This window comes from Lytechinus variegatus, chromosome 1 (assembly GCF_018143015.1).
Source record: "Lytechinus variegatus isolate NC3 chromosome 1, Lvar_3.0, whole genome shotgun sequence".
Lineage (NCBI taxonomy): Eukaryota > Metazoa > Echinodermata > Echinoidea > Temnopleuroida > Toxopneustidae > Lytechinus > Lytechinus variegatus.
Genome location: NC_054740.1, coordinates 30,002,031 through 30,018,182, shown reverse-complemented (window position 1 = coordinate 30,018,182; position 16,152 = coordinate 30,002,031). Strand labels below are relative to the sequence as shown.

Genomic DNA, 16,152 nt, shown 5'->3' with positions numbered 1-16,152 from the left:
TCATGTATACTTGCTAAGAACACCACAAAAAGTTTCTATTCCAAAAATTAGTACATCTGGAGCTTTATTTAGGGAGTTAGAGGAAAAATTATGATTTTGCATACTAATTAGGCATAAATTAGCATAATCACTTAATAGTGATTCGCAAGAAATAAATTACTATACTATTTTGATTATGTCCCAGGCAACATGGGTGCCGATTTTCGGCGCGATCGACGGCCGAGATATGAACTCCCAAAATACCCCGGCCTAGATAGGGTTAAGTGACTCGTTTATATATATTTTTTAAACCTTATATCCTTGAATAGGTTCAAAGATGTCATTTTGATATTTTTCCATAGTCTAATATACAGTGTATGAGCCACTCATTGAAATCAGGAAGAGATGATTTTCATCAACATATCCCTCTCTAAAATTTATTTTTGAAAATAAAGATACATAGAATAAGTTTAATATGGAAGGGGGGCGGGGGGCTTGACCATGTGAGCATAAAGCAAGGATGTATGTTTGAATGTCAACATTGCTAAGAGTTTATATGTTTTTTACACTACAAGTTTTAAGTCGGGTCTTTTGTTTCAAGTGTCATCCAATGTGTTCATTTATCATACTAGTAATTACTGTTTATTTAAATGTGTAAATATCTGTAGAATAAAAATAACTACAACAAAATGGTTTTTACTTGTTTTATTTTGAAATGCAAGTTAAGACTGATACTTATTGTGGGGGAAGGTCTCTGGTCTGACCAACCCACTAACATTGATAAATTCTTTTTGTCTCGCCCACCAGAGGTGAAGACGAGACTTAGGGATCCAAATGTCGTCTGTCCGTCACAAACCTTATGACACATAACTCCACAACCGTAAGTCACTTTTCAACCAAACTTGGATGGTAGATGGACTTGGGGGACCTGCGTGTTATGCTGCAGTCGGAGGTCACATGGTAAGGTCAAAGGTCATTTTCAGGTCAACATTAAAGTTATGCAAGACTCTCTTATGACTCCTAACTCTGCAACCGTAAGTCACTTTTCAACCAAACTTGGATGGTGGATGGACTTGGGGGACCTGCGTGTTGTGCTGCGTCGGAGGTCACACAATAAGGTCAAAGGTCATTTTCAGGTCAACCTTACCTAACTCCGCAACCGTAAGGTGCTTTTCAACCAAACTTGGATGGCAGATGAACTTGGGGGACCTGCATGTTATGCTGTAGTCGGAGGTCACACGATAAGGTCAAAGGTCATTTTCAGGTCAACCTTACTTAACTCCGCAACTGTAAGGTGCTTTTCAACCAAACTTGGATGGTAGATTGACTTGGGGGACCTGCATGTTATGCTGCAGTCGGAGGTCACATGATAAAGGTCAAAGGTCATTTTCAGGTCAACATTAAAATTTACGTGCAAGGCTCTTAAGTCAAATGTTATTCCATCCCAGTCATATTACAATGAAGTTTCGATACAATTCTGTTGCATGCCCTCGCGAATCATGATATTTCTGGTTATTTTCATACGTGGGCGAGACACAAAATCGCTTTTGCCTTGTTTATTAATAAAAAAAAATGCTTGTCTGATTGGGGTTATATTACAGGTATACAAAACTTTGCAATATTAGTCAGATCATGATGAGGGGTGCATGCAATGGAGTAATCATCAAGTATTAATGTTAAATGAAATGTTAACATTTGCACTTAAGCAAGACTCTTGGTCATACAAAATTCTTTGTGAACCCCCCCCCCAAAAAAAAAAATCTTTATTAGTTATTCATGGAATAACTACATACACACTTTTTTGGGGGGGGGGGCAATTACATGTAAGTGGATAAAGATATCTTCATTCACATTTAAATCAAATCTTCCTTGAATGGTTGCTTACATGTAAAGGAGTTATAACATTTTTTCAGAAATGATTACGCAAAATGGGTGTCATTAATTGCTTTTGAAGGGGAATTCCACACCGACAAAAAGTTTGATTTCAAAGAAAAGTGTAATTAAAGTCTGGAAAATTTTGTTTGTGCATGAAATACATAAGAAATAGTGGATGAGTGACAACTGCCTCATATCACTGTACTGTGTACAACCTTTTTTGTGATAAAACAAGTGGAATCGGAAAATGTCATAACTTTCTTTAATATTTTACCTCTGACTTTGTAGAAATTGTTTGCTCTATGATTATTTGGGTTTTATCTGTTTATTCAAATCAATATTTTGAGTGGACTTTCCCTTTAATTTAGCTCATGTCATAAAGGATTCTGGGGCTGATTGCATGAAATGGTCTTTGCAAAAAAACATCTTTTGTATTGCCCATATATCATGATGCATGACACATTTTCACTAAACTACCTGCAAACATATTTTATTCGTCTGTTAAAGTAAACAAAAATCATTGTTTATAAAATGACGTGATATCTCATGAAATTGCATAAATATTTATTCAAGAGCCAGCTAACACATTTCATTTGTTTATCATAAATTTCAGAATATCCTGCATACAGCGCATCATAAAAGATGGGTTACACAAAAGATGGTCCTTGGAAAGATCCTTTCATGCAATTGGCCCCTGTTATCCCTAAAGATTTGACCAAGGCAAAGTACCTTATTCAAATTCTTTTTTGTAGCTCACTTAAAAACAAAATTATGAAATTTCACGCTGTTATTGATGCTTACTGAGCCACAACTTAATCAAGCAGAACATAAATTGCTATGTTGAAGAAACAATTCAATGTGAAATTTTATTTCATTCCATTTTATAAAGCGAACACTGAACATTATAACAAACTTCAAAACAAATACATGAACTATTATAAGTTTATATTGTTGTATGACAAACATTGAAATACAAATAGTAAAATGGTCATTGTTTATGTTAAAACAATAATAGTCTGTTGTAAAAAGCAACATAGATTTAAAGGGGAGGGGGTGCAATTTATCTGGAGAAGTCCAGTTTAAAAGGGCTTGAAAAAAGCTTGGGAGTGAGGGAAGTAAAACAATGAAATGAGAGTGCTAAAAAAGGGTTCAAAATTTATAGTAAAAACATTTTTGATAATTAAGAAATTTATCTCTGAATACAGGTTTCCTTTTTTGTGGGATGCACTGTATCAATGATATACAAAACTAAAGGAAATGTTCAATAGAAAATAACATCGTAATTAAGTCATATTTCATACATAAAAATAATTGCTTTTGCACATATCAATATTTTTTAAGGAATGATTAAGTCTATTAAAAAAAACACACATTTTTTTAATACAATCAAATGTACATATGTATTCCAAAGATTACATATGGTATGTATGCAGTCATAATAAGAGTTGTGCCATTCTATGGTAAGATCAAGATGATTTAAAACTTGCAAAAGCAACTTTCCAATTCTACAGAAATTGTCTTCACTCACAAGAAGTCTGTGCAATACATAAAAGTAAAACTGCATAGTGCATCTATGCCAAATGCAAATATGTTACTTCAGAATCTGTTTCCCTTAACCATCATACATGTATTTCAGTTTTAAAACTAGAGATATTATAAGAGACCTTTAAAGCAGTATTGCAACTCTGTCTTGGCAAGAAAGACAATTTTCTTTAACACAGTATTTGTTGTCTTCTTTTTTTTTACAAAAGATGTACAAGAGACCCTATTCAAATTCGGGACAACAGATAATGACAAGCATTTACTGGTACATTGTCAGTTTTCTATCGATGCTTAACTTTTCCCTCATTCAGACTGATAAATCTGCAAATTTGCATTAAAATCATGAAAAGCAAAGATTTTTGAATTTCCATAGTGTTGCCAATTTAAGAATTCCATTGATTATTTTCCTTTAAACACAACACTAATTGAAAAATACTGATGCAATAATAATTGTTTCAGTATGTGTAACATATTCCCCTATCCTTTTGTATTTGATATTTCCTTAGCACAACATCCTGACTTATTGATCCTGCTGAGTATCGTCGTAGAAGTATTTGCATGATATTTAGGACCCTGTTTAAAAATTTAATGGCCAGCATCAAAATATCACATTTACCTGAATAGAAAGGACCAGTAAGAAGCATGGAAAACATTTTGGGAAAAGATATTCATCACAGAAATCAGACATTGATGGATCTTTGATGGTAGTTTTAATAAAGTTTACAAAACAATTGTCACAATTCTGATTGTAAAACTTTATCAATTTTTAAGGATATACTGAATGAGTGCTGGTACATAGTATTCGTTTTCTAAGAAATGTGAACAAATAAAGTAGCCCCCACCCACGAATGGTAGATGGCATACCTGCCGGTTCTGAAATAAATAAAATAACTTATGTTTAGCAAAATCTTTCAACTTAAGGGAGAATTCAGGAGAAATAACACAGAATTTTTCAAAGAATGAACGTATAACAGGCATGACAAACTTAGGCGACAATATTGTAGGCGACAATATTTTGTAAATGAAATTTTCAGGGAGTTCCCCTCCGAGAGCTTTGGGTTAGACTTTAGAGAAAAAAGTTTTCTTCCAGGAACAAGTGACTGGAAACTGGATCATCCATGCAACTCTGATAAAACTCTGTCTCACCTTGAGGGTTGAATGATCTGCATTGATAAACAATTAAGAATTAAATGGGATATATTGTTAGAGCAGATATAGGGAAAATGTGGAAAGTGCATAGAGATGAAAGTGTGTGTGAGAGAAAGAGGGGGAGAGAGAAAGGATAATTATTGTGTACATATATATTTATATAGAGGGGGAGGAGACAGATAGAGGGGATAAATGTAGAGAAATAAGAAAAGATGGTTTGTGAGAGTGGAGGAAAGTATGGAGGATGGAAGAGGCAAAGAGAGAGTTGGAAAGAAAGAGAGAAAAATAAAGAAAAAAAGAAGGAAAGAAAGATAACTAGAATTTAATTCGTCATGTGGACGAATTAGGTGGTCTGTCTTTATTCTCGACATCATGATCACTATTACCATGTTCATGCAGATCAATATGATCTTCATGATGACGACGGAATGTTCATTATGGATGGAATACTTGTGAAATATATAATAAAGCACTGTGAAAAGGGTCTCTCTGATGTATGACAATACATGTGATATGAAAAAAAGTAATTATAATCTGTTTTATCTTGCTAAATTTTAACTTTTATACCTTTAAATTATCATGAAGGATCATGTACGAGGTGGTAAAAAGAAAAAACAAGTGGAATGCCTCTGGCCGTCTCACCTGCATCACGCGGTTCAATATAGCAGCAGTGCTGACTTTGCATACTACTCTGACTCGCACAAGATGTTCAGTGATACATGGTTACTCTTATGTCCACTTTTTATGAACTAGACCAATAAACTTACAGAGATATGATGGTTATTCAACAAAAAACCCCAACATGGCCAAAGTTCATTGACCTTACATGACCTTTGACCTTGATCATGTGACCTGAAACTGGAACAGGATGTTCAGTGATACTTGATTACTCTTATGTACAAGTTTCATGAATCAGATCCATAAACTATCAAAGTTATGATGGTAATTCAACAGATACACCCAATTCGGCTAAAGTTCATTGACCTTTGACCTTGGACATGTGACCTGAAACACGCACAGGATGTTCAGTGATACTTGATTACTCTAATGTCCAAGTTTAATGAACTAGACCAATAAACTTTCAAAGTTATGATGGTAATTCAACAGATATCCCCGATTCGGCCAAAGTTCATTGACCCTAAATGACCTTTGACCTTAATCATGAGACCTGAAACTTGCACAAAATGTTCAGTGATGCTTGATTACTATTATGTCCAAGTTTCATGAATCAGATCCATAAACATTCAAAGTTATGATGGGAATTCAACAGATATCCCCAATTCGTCCAAAGTTCATTGACCCTAAATGACCTTTGACCTTGGTCATGTGACGTGAAACTCATGCAGGATGTTCATTGATACTTGATTAACCTTATGTCCAAGTTTCATGAACTAGGTCCATATATTTTCTAAGTTATGATGACATTTCAAAAACTTAACCTCAGGTTAAGATTGCGATGTTGATTCCTCCAACATGGTCTAAGTTCATTGACCCTAAATGACCTTTGACCTTGGTCATGTGACATGAAACTCTAATAGGATGTTCAGTAATACTTGATTAACCTTATGGCCAAGTTTTATTAACTAGGTCCATATACTTTCTAAGTTATGATGTCATTTCAAAAACTTAACCTCAGGTTAAGATTTGATGTTGACGCCGCCGCCGCCGCCGCCGTCGCCGTCGCCGTCGGAAAAGCGGCGCCTATAGTCTCACTTGCTTCGCAGGTGAGACAAAAATGGAAAAAAAATCATGTTGTTTACCCCAGGACTCGAACCTCCGCCCTCGAGAAAGCAAGTCAAATGCGTTATCCATTGAGCCACGATATTCCCCATAGAGATTACACGTAAGCAATTTTGAGAATTACAATTCCAATTTTGCAAGTGAAAAACGGGCATGATCCCGGCATCTGATCAAAAAATGGAGGGAACACTTGCGAAAGCTTAGGATCTCAGCTACATCATACCAAAAGCTCAGGGAAAAGTGACACTAAAAAATGGAGATATGGCTCACGAAAAAGAGGAATGACGAATCCAGTTTTGAGAAAGTCATGTCCCATAGAGATTACACGTAAAATGAGGAAAAATGACATGCCTCTTTTCATCGCTGTTTTACGCCATGATGCCTTTTTTAAAATGAAAATTCATGTTAACTCAGGAGAAAGAGTCCATTCTAAACTACAACAAAAATAAATCCTGGGCGAAAAATAATCTATATTCGAGAAGTTACAACCAAATTTGCATAAATTTGATGACGTCATTTTTGAATAAATGAAATTTTTAGTTTAGGCGCCATTTTGATGACGTCATGATCAAATTGAGGGACATTGGTGACATGAAATCAACTTTACAACTAATATTCTATCGATATATGAAAAAAAAATTGGGGGTCAATGGACTATTTAAAGAGCTACAGTGAATTTTGAATAGGCATGTTTTTGCCCATATATGGCCTATAGTGAGAGCTCGCGCGCACACGTGCTGCAAAGTTTAACGGGTGTTAATTGTGAAAATACCATGATTTTCTTATTTACGAGATAACTGGATATACTTTCGGCGTGCTAGCTAATTGTAATGAACTAGCAAATCAAATGAGTATATCCCAGTTATTGATAGTAAATTTCGTTATTAATGGTTGTAGAAGATTGATCAAGGTATCAAATTGTTCATAATTTTATTATTAATGCAATGATGTAAAAAAAAACACGGTGTTTCTGTGTTCCGCTAGGGCGTTACGCGCTGAATCGCGCGCGCGCAAATTTTTGAAATGCTTAAAATGACCTGAAACGTACCCAAAAAATTTTATGGGCCATTTGGAGAATTTTTTACCTTTGACGCGCGCGTCATGACCTTTACATGACCTTTGATGACATTGACAGTTGACCTTTGACCTGAAGTTAATGTCATGTAAATATTGTTAATTTTTGATAATTGATAATGAAGATATGATCAAATGACGAATTTTACAAAATGGCGCGTAGATGACGTCATCATAACCATATGACCTTCACAAGCTTAGTATGCCGTCTCTATGATAGATTCTATGTATGACGAAAAAAATCAGCAAAATTGATTCAGCCAATTCCGAGAAAAATTGGCGACAAACATAGGTGCCAAGAATAAATAAATAATAAAGAAAGAAAATTCTGACGAAATCAATAGGTGATCTGTCATAGACAGACCACCTAAAAAGAGAGGGAGTGTGATGGGAGAAGAGAGTTAGGGAATTATAAAGAATCTGGTCATTATGTTAAAGTGCAGGTTGATCATACACAATTAAAGTAGTACATTTAGATAGTGACTTTCTCAATTTGATACATGAATTAAAACCAAACATGTATGTTCTATGCAAAGGAGTTCAATGATCTGATCAGATTAGAAATTCACATGGTCACAGGTCATAGATTTGTAGATCCAATAGAAGAATTCATGGATCCCTATGGAAGTGATAATCTGATCAGATTATGTTCTTTTAATGTTATAAGCAAATATATTTCAGATCTAGCAATGGCAAATATATAAATTATAAATGTGTGCAGTCAAGAATCATTCAATTTTGAATTGTATTTCAAATTTTCCTATAGTTTCTTTCGATCCTGATTGATTTCAAATTGTTTTTTCTGATATGTATCTTGTTCTGTAATAACTCTGTAACACTATAAATAACATACCTCTTTTCAGAAGAAAGGTTTGGTTGGAAGAGATCACAAAGAATTCCATCACTCTTGAAGATTTCTTCTTGCTCAGTCGTCTTGATTTCTACATAAAAACAAATTACAGTAGCAGTAGAAGTCAAAATTCATAGGTAAATAAACAATAGGTCTACACCAGTTTCATCTACTTTTGGTTTCCTTTCATTCCACATAGTCTAATCCAAGTTCATTTACTCCCAGTCGGTCTACTAACCACTTGGTCTAATTGCCATTTGGCCCATTTACCAGATAGGCTATAAACATTTTGTCTAACACTACCTATTTGGTCTGACACCACTTAGTCCTGGTAAGATGAACTGTTAATGATTCAGATTTTCATTTGACAATTGTTAAAAAATAATGATTGGACAAAGTGGAGATTAGTCAATCTGGGCATTAGACTAAATGAGAATAAGACGGATAGGTATTGGACCAAGTGTAGTGAAGACCAAGATCAAATTGATAGTAGATAAAAACATTTGAGCCCATTCAGTATTAGAAAGTAGACCTCCTTCTTGTAGACAAGTGAATATAAACCAAGGATGTAAGCTTTTCAAAAATAAGAGTACTTTCTCTCTTTAGAATGGCAGGTCTAATAGAACAGGTCTACCTCCCTCTCCTCCCTGATACGGTTGGGGATTTCTTCATATAATCATTCTTACCCTGAGCAATATTTCCTCCCTCATCAGTGCAACCTTCCTTTGCCAAGGATCTGTTCACCAAGCTTTCCTTGTTTTTCAGTCTTCCTGACGTCCTCTTTTGAACCTTTGGTGCATGATCCTCTTTATTTCTTTTGGTGCTGTTTGTCTTCGTTGCTGGCTTAGTAGGTTTTGAATTCATCTCTACCAAGACCTTCCTTTCATTTGATACCACTGAGTCTCCTCGAGATACAGCAGTCTTTGGTGGTGATATTTGTTTCTGGTTCTCTTTGGTATGTCTTGCAGTAGTCATGGAAACCATGTCCTCTCCTTGTAGCCCTTTCATTTGTCTCTTCCTGCTAGTGGGAGAAACAAGTCCTTGAATCCTAGAGCTCTTACGTGAATCCATTTTCATGCCATCCTGTAGACGCATCTTTCGTTTCTGTGGTAAAGCCGAGTCTTCTATCATGTCTGGCGATGTTTGACTAACTTGTTGAAGTCTAGAGGTTTTAGGCGAGTCCAACAACATTCCATCTTGCAGACGCATCTTTCGTTTCTGTGGTACTAAATCTTCTCTGATGTCTGGCGATGGATGACTGTCTCGCTGACATCTAGAGTTCTTTGGTGATTCCATCATCAAGCCATCTTCTAGATGCATCTCCTGATTTTGTAGCATTGGTGAGTCTGCTCTGATGTCTGATGGTGTCACAGACCCTTGAGGTGACATCATCATTTTCCTTGGCAATCCAAATATGAACTGAGGGCTATCGGGAGACAGGCTGGCCTCGGTTGATGACAATGACATAACCTGTCAAAGATAAGACACATAGGCCGGTATTCGAAGTTAGGTTTAACTTAGAACCATGGTCTAACTCTGTGCTAAAAATATGGGAAGCCAAAAACTAAAATTCTACTTATATTGTTTCTTTCTTTTTATCTAATATTTTGTTTAACTTTGCTTTCATAATGAAGATGATATTTCAGTTATCATTCTGAGAAATTTAGAAATGATTTTGAGTGTCATAATTTTTTACTCATAAGTACTAATAGATATTTGTGCTCCAATTGGCTTTCCATACTGAAACCACAACCTTAAACCAGGGTTTAATTTAAACCAGAGTTCAGATTACCAGCTATTGGATTTATCAGCCCTTACAACACAGTTCCCCTCTGAGATACATTTGCAGGGGTTCCCCGTCTTACTATGCATTGTACATGAATCTGACAGTGATACACCACAAAGAAATATGGCATTTTTTGTTCTTCATAATGTCAAGTACTAGACCTTCAGACCACTTCCTAATTACATACAAGTCCATCACTGTCTTGCATGTATTTCACATTTTATATATTAGCATTATATGTGAAATCATGTGCATGGAAACGGCAAACCTTTATTTCAATTTACATTCAGGTACACATGTAGTTTTGCTGACATTTTATGTAACCAATACAAATTTCAATATTATCTGAAAATTTCAAAAGTATGGAAAAACTACCACTACTTTGTCAAAGTTTAGTGGCCTCAAATGTCAAATTACCTTTGACTTTGCTTTGGTGACTTGAAATTCATGCCAAATTTTTTAAGAGACACAAAAAAATACAGTACTTTCAAATTGGAAACGTGTAAAAAATTAAACTTTTGCTTATGACTTAATCTCATGCAACTGCCGTTGCCATCAGAAAAGTGACACTAATATCCATCTGTTGTGCAGGAGAGACAAAATTAACCATCTGGAAAATATAGCGTAGGATATAATTTTTGCGGACTCAGAACATCATCAAATAGCTAATCATCAAATTTCCCAATAAGATATCAATCTACAACATCACTGATTTTGACTAATTATTGATGACTTCACATCTACTACTGATCAGATATGGACAGTTTCACAAAGCAGTTTGTAAGTTACATACAGCTTTGTGCATTACTAATGTTAAGCAGCAAGGTAATGTAGCTGGATACATGTATGTAAAAATATTTTCCTGAATAGTTTTGCCCAACTTCTAACATTGAAACACCACTCTAGAGCTTTGATGTCTTCATGGTTTGATACTAGAAATCATGATTAAACAAAGATGGGTGGGGATTTAATTTAATTCATATGTCTAGCATAAGCAACCTTTATACAGAGAGACAGGCATGTATATGTAAGACATGGATATGAATTTTACTCCTTAACAATGAAAAGGAGAGTAAACAAAATAGCTACGGTATGTGGCAATAAAGAAAAATATATGGAGGAAAATATGTTTGTCAACTGTATTCCCTTTGCAATTACCGGTACTGCATGAGCAGTGCATTTAAGGAAAAAAAATTATGATGACTGAGAGGATAAGTGGGTCCAAATCTATGATTTCCATGTACATGGAAGCTGTGGTAAAGAATTTCATGTCTCTACTTGTTCTACATCTACTGAAGATATTAGGTCTGTTACACAAATCCTAGCAATTGATCTTATGATCTCATGATTGATTGCATTGACAAAATGTACAATGAATGTGAAATTAATGTCAAAGTCTGTTGCTTTATATTCAAGGGCACAGATATATGGAGACTGAGGACATATGGCCCCCTGTATCGGTAATTACAATTACATTATTAAAAGCTTTCCAAACTGGTTAAATGCAATCTCCATAGGCATAAAGTTCCATTTAAGAAATGTGTTTTTTATGTTTTGGAAGGCAAATGATTTCAAATTGTTGCTGTATTGAGTAACTGATCTTTTCACATCTACCATAGATCTCTAACCCTTCGCTTTTACCACCACCCTCCCCCATAAACTTGTTCCCAAACACAAAGACATATTACATACATGAACCTCACCTCAGCTGCATCCATTGAAACCTGAGACAGTTGGCTGTCAAATGTGTCGGTTCCTAGACTAGAAGTCTTCTTTGTGAAACAAGCTCCATTCCTGAACATAGTGTTATTCTCTGATGGACCAGCATCGTCAGATCCTTGAGAAAGAGAAGGCACAGTTGGGGCACTGCTTTCACTGCTGCTCTTGTGATAGTAATCGTAGAAAGCATCCTGGTCTTGGTCATTGGAAGAATCATCACTGGCATCATCCGAGGAACTGTCTCTGTGAGCACTGACAAGCCATGGTACTTCTCCAGCATCATCACTCTGTGAGGAATCAAGGTCATCAACTGTGGATGGACCATCATCTTTCTTTCCTTTCTCACCAATGTTGGGATTGTGTGTGACATCTTTGCTCTTATGTAATCTTCTGTTCGAATTTTTAATGCTCTTAGTATTCCTCCCGATGCTAGTTTTTGTTTTTTTGCTAAGGTTTTGTGAAGATTTATCATTAAGTGTGGTATCTGGAAGTCTTTGCTCTGGTGTTATGGTGGGAGACTGACTGTCATCAGTGAATATGTTGGTATTCGCACTGCTTTCAATGTTGTAATGTTCAGGTGCAAACACATGATCCTTGACGCCAGGATTTGAGTGGGACGATCTTCCAGCCTCCACTTGAGCCTTACCTACAGAGTAATTCCATGACTTGGAACCTTCGTCCTGAAACTCATACATCTGTTTCTCTTCAAACGACAGTTCCCTTTTCCTCAAATGACCATCCTTGGTTGATTTGTGCTTCTTTCTTTTTTTGTTTTCAACTTTTCTTTCCTCTGACTTCTGTTCCTTAATGGAGCTTCTTGTATTTGGTCTTGCTAGCAATGGAGATTGATCAAAGTTGAAACTTACTCTTCTGGTTGAAACAAGTTTCTTTGAAGAGCTCCTGTAAAGATTTACAACAGAGGAAAGTCGTAATTCATCTCCTGCTTGGCTAAAAGAGATTTGTAACCAAATGTCTTTTTTTAATACCAAATCTTCTATTTTTATTAAGACTCCATCCTACCAGAGAAGTATCATAGCTTGTTTCCAAACATAACTTCATACTGCTAGAAGTATGAAGGTCATTCTTTTTCTTTTCCTTAGAAAAGAAAAAGAATGACCTGCCCAATGGCCACCAGATTATCGAATCTTGTTTATCCCATTATCGTCATTACATTCTCATAATTCCATTAGTTATAACTGATCGCACTTTATGAAACATAGCTCATAAGTTATGACCAGAGAGGGAAACAAATTGACAGTGAATGCCTGAGAGTTGGTACCTGAGAGTTTGTTTTCTGCTTGTTTGAGACCATGGATCTTTCATGCTTGAATGCAGGGTACGCACAGGACCAGAACCAGCCATGCTTGTTGTGGGAGTACTATTGTGGATAGGGGCACTGTTGAAAATGATGTGCTCCAGGGGTAATTTCTTCTTACAAAGTCCTTGAAGTATAGAACCTTTGAAGGGGGATTTAGCAGTAGAGCTACAAGGAATCAGATAGATTTAAATTAAACATCATGAACGAACCAGAAATTTCTAGCAAAGTAGTCAAACGATGCAGAAGTTCCTCTATGTCCATTCTTGAAGAGTTTTTAAATATCAGAACATAGATATATAAGAATTAAAATATGAACACTTGAAGGCCTAGTTTTTTACTTGTGTACTTGATATCTGCAAAAGAATTAGCTTATGGTTATATGGCTGTATTCCTTAAATCTTTTACATTAAAATATGAAGCTGTAAGTGGGAAAAAGGTGCAAGCCACCTTTTTAAATGCTTTTACATTCTGTAAGGATTCTGACAAGGATTTTAAATGCATATGATTTTGCATTTATCCCTCTCTAAATGTAGATCTAGATATCAAGCATTTTGGGGCAATAGTTTGTAAATGAGTACAAGCTTTAATTCTTCTGCCTTTTACAAGTGAAAATTACTGTTGAGAATGACATGGATTTGAATAAAATAGAGCTTTCTTTGTACTTTTAAAACTTTTGACAAGTATTTCAAAATTTTGGGATATCCCCCCCCCCACATTACTGCTCTGCTAACAAAAGGAGTAGAAGGCCCCTTGTATTTCGGAAGTAAAGTAGAAATTTTGAAAACAACATTTTTATCTTCTGAGTTCTAAAGATCTAAGGCCCAAATCTCGACTTCTTCAACTTTCTGTCGATTTGGCAAACTTCAGATGTCTATAGTTCATAAGCACATGATCATGAAATTTCTTTTTTGCATATTTGGCTTACATCTAGGTTCAAAAGTAAACTACAAAGTTTGGTGAAAACTACATTGATATCAACTTTACAGTGGGAAATCCTTAAAGAACAGGTCCATTTTTTAAACCAATCGTTTTTTTATATTTATATTAGATAGGGGTGGTGATTCTGGGGGGGGGGGGGGTGGTGGGTACTCTGTCCCACACATTTTGAAGAACTAGAAAGTCCCCCTTTTTATGCAAGAAATATACCCCCTCAACAAGTGCCCTTTCTCGTATAAGTGCCAATTTTTACCAGAAAATGCCCCCTCATGAATGTTTTCTGTGCCCCTTTCACCCAAGGACCTGTTTTATGTGTGAGCAAGTGCCCCCTTGCCTTCTTGTAAGGGCCCTATCTTGTATCAGTCCCCCCTTTTTACACAAGAAAAGTGCCCTACACGAACATGTTCTGTACCCCTTTCACCTGTGAAGGACCCATTTTATGTGTTGACGAGTGCCCCTATGAAACAAGAAAACAATATTCATGCCTTAAGCTTCATGAGTCATGTAAGTGGGGTAGATAAGCAGAGGTGTATAGAGGGGGGGGGGGGGCTCTTGCTGCCTCCATCCCCAAAAAAAAGAGAACAGGAAAGGGTGAAAAATGATATCATTTTTTGAACATTAGTTGTCAAAATCTATCACAAAATTGGATTTTGGTCACTTGCAGAGCTCGTAAATTTATGTGATACCACATATCTAGCCCCCTGGAAATTTTTCCCCCATTACGTCAGTGTAGATTTCATTTTCTCTGTTTTAAGAATGTGCCCTTTTTCCCCTGTGATCCCCCCCCCACTTTAAACTTCGCTCTGCCACCCCTGAACATAGATAATTGTGAATTTATTTTTAACTCAGAAGCAGTGCTAATGCACTGATATTCAAAGTAAAACTAAAATTGCAGGGTAATAGTTTTTTTGAGAAATTGAGATGTGATGAAAAAGATTAGGACCTGAAGAGTTAGTTTTCAATTATTTTTTTACAATACTTTTGAAAATGACATTGGGTACTTCAAGTTTTGTAAAAATGAAATAAAGTAGTTGTTGCAATTTCATCTAAAAACTACATAAAGCAGATCAGGATCTTTGAAAAATGAATTTTGGAGGGATGGCAAGGTTTCTCTAACAGGTTATTAAAGAGGTCAATAAAAATCATTACCCAGATGATGTTAAGCAAAGGACTGCTCTTTTCTCCGCTGAAGCTCTCTCCCATAGATGCTTTATCTTCCTCTCAATCTGTTTCTTAGGCAAGAATGGATACCTGGCAGACAGTTTGGTCTTCTTGATGTTGTAGAAGGTGTAATACTTAGAGTCAGAATTGGTCTGGTCTACCCGACTCCTTCGTGATTGATACAATGGAGGCGCCATCTTTATGCTGGATTTTCTTGAACCTTTTGCCTTGGAATCTGTTTGAAGAAGCACATTCATGTAATTGGCAAGCTTCTTTCCAACTAGGGATGAGGACATGTCTAAATGGGGAAAACATTACTAGATCTAGGTTCAATCCTAGATATAACTTCAAAAAAAGATGTTATAAGCTCCTCAAAAGACAAAATAGATGGATTTTTTCCTGTCTGGGTCTAACCTACAAAGATAGAACTAGTTGTGGAAAATTAAAAACTTGAATGCTAATTGCTATCCAGAGGCAGAGGGATAAAATACATGGGGGCTCAGAGCAATTTTGCTCCTAAAATGCTCTTTAGAGCCAAGGAAACCCACATTCATTGCAAGGTCTATGCAGATTCGGGATGTAAACTAGATCATGAAATAAGGATCTAGATAGGTTGGCGGATTATTCATACAGGCCGAGCCTTGATCTAACATATGAGTATGAAATAATATCCATGAGATTTTTTTCTTTTATGGTCTAGATCCAGAACACTTAAAAAAAATTGGTAGGCCTAGCATCTAGATCTAATTGTCTGTTCTGAATCTTTGGAAGACTATGGAGATTAGCCTAGTCCTAGAGCAAATCTAAGAATAATCTAAAACTAACATTAGGTCTAGACTAGAGTCTCATCTTAGGCTTACCCAGGGCCAGGGAATGACAATAATGTTAGGCCTAATTTTAAAGCAGCAGCCCAAACACGATTGTCTAGATCTAGCCTAGATCTATTCAAAGTCTTCTCTTGCAAAAATCTATCTAGAATCTAGATCTCTTGCCTATAAGGTTCAGCCCTGGACACAGGATTTT

The 16,152-nt window shown here is 36.0% G+C and overlaps 1 protein-coding gene across 1 annotated transcript; it reads right to left on the bottom strand.

The window, feature by feature from the left end:
* Nucleotides 1-1,491: 1,491 nt before the first annotated feature.
* LOC121410851 lies at nt 1,492-15,618 on the bottom strand. Its single transcript, XM_041603195.1, has 6 exons — nt 15,118-15,618; nt 12,994-13,197; nt 11,699-12,614; nt 8,896-9,679; nt 8,213-8,300; nt 1,492-4,559 (listed from the first exon to the last, which is right to left on the bottom strand). Exons 1-6 carry the CDS (start codon nt 15,423-15,425, stop codon nt 4,463-4,465), a joined length of 2,397 nt encoding a protein of 798 aa, XP_041459129.1. The 5' UTR covers nt 15,426-15,618; the 3' UTR covers nt 1,492-4,462.
* Between the last annotated feature and the right edge of the window lie 534 nt (nt 15,619-16,152).

Bases quoted from the DNA above. Each gene is read 5' to 3' on its own strand.
- LOC121410851 (XM_041603195.1), bottom strand. From the start codon at position 15,425: ATGTCCTCATCCCTAGTTGGAAAGAAGCTTGCCAATTACATGAATGTG. The intron at 12,615-12,993 runs GTACCAACTCTC...AAATCTTTACAG, and splicing joins AGCAGAAAACAAACTCTCAG to GAGCTCTTCAAAGAAACTTG. The intron at 9,680-11,698 runs GTGAGGTTCATG...TATCTTTGACAG, and splicing joins TTTCAATGGATGCAGCTGAG to GTTATGTCATTGTCATCAAC.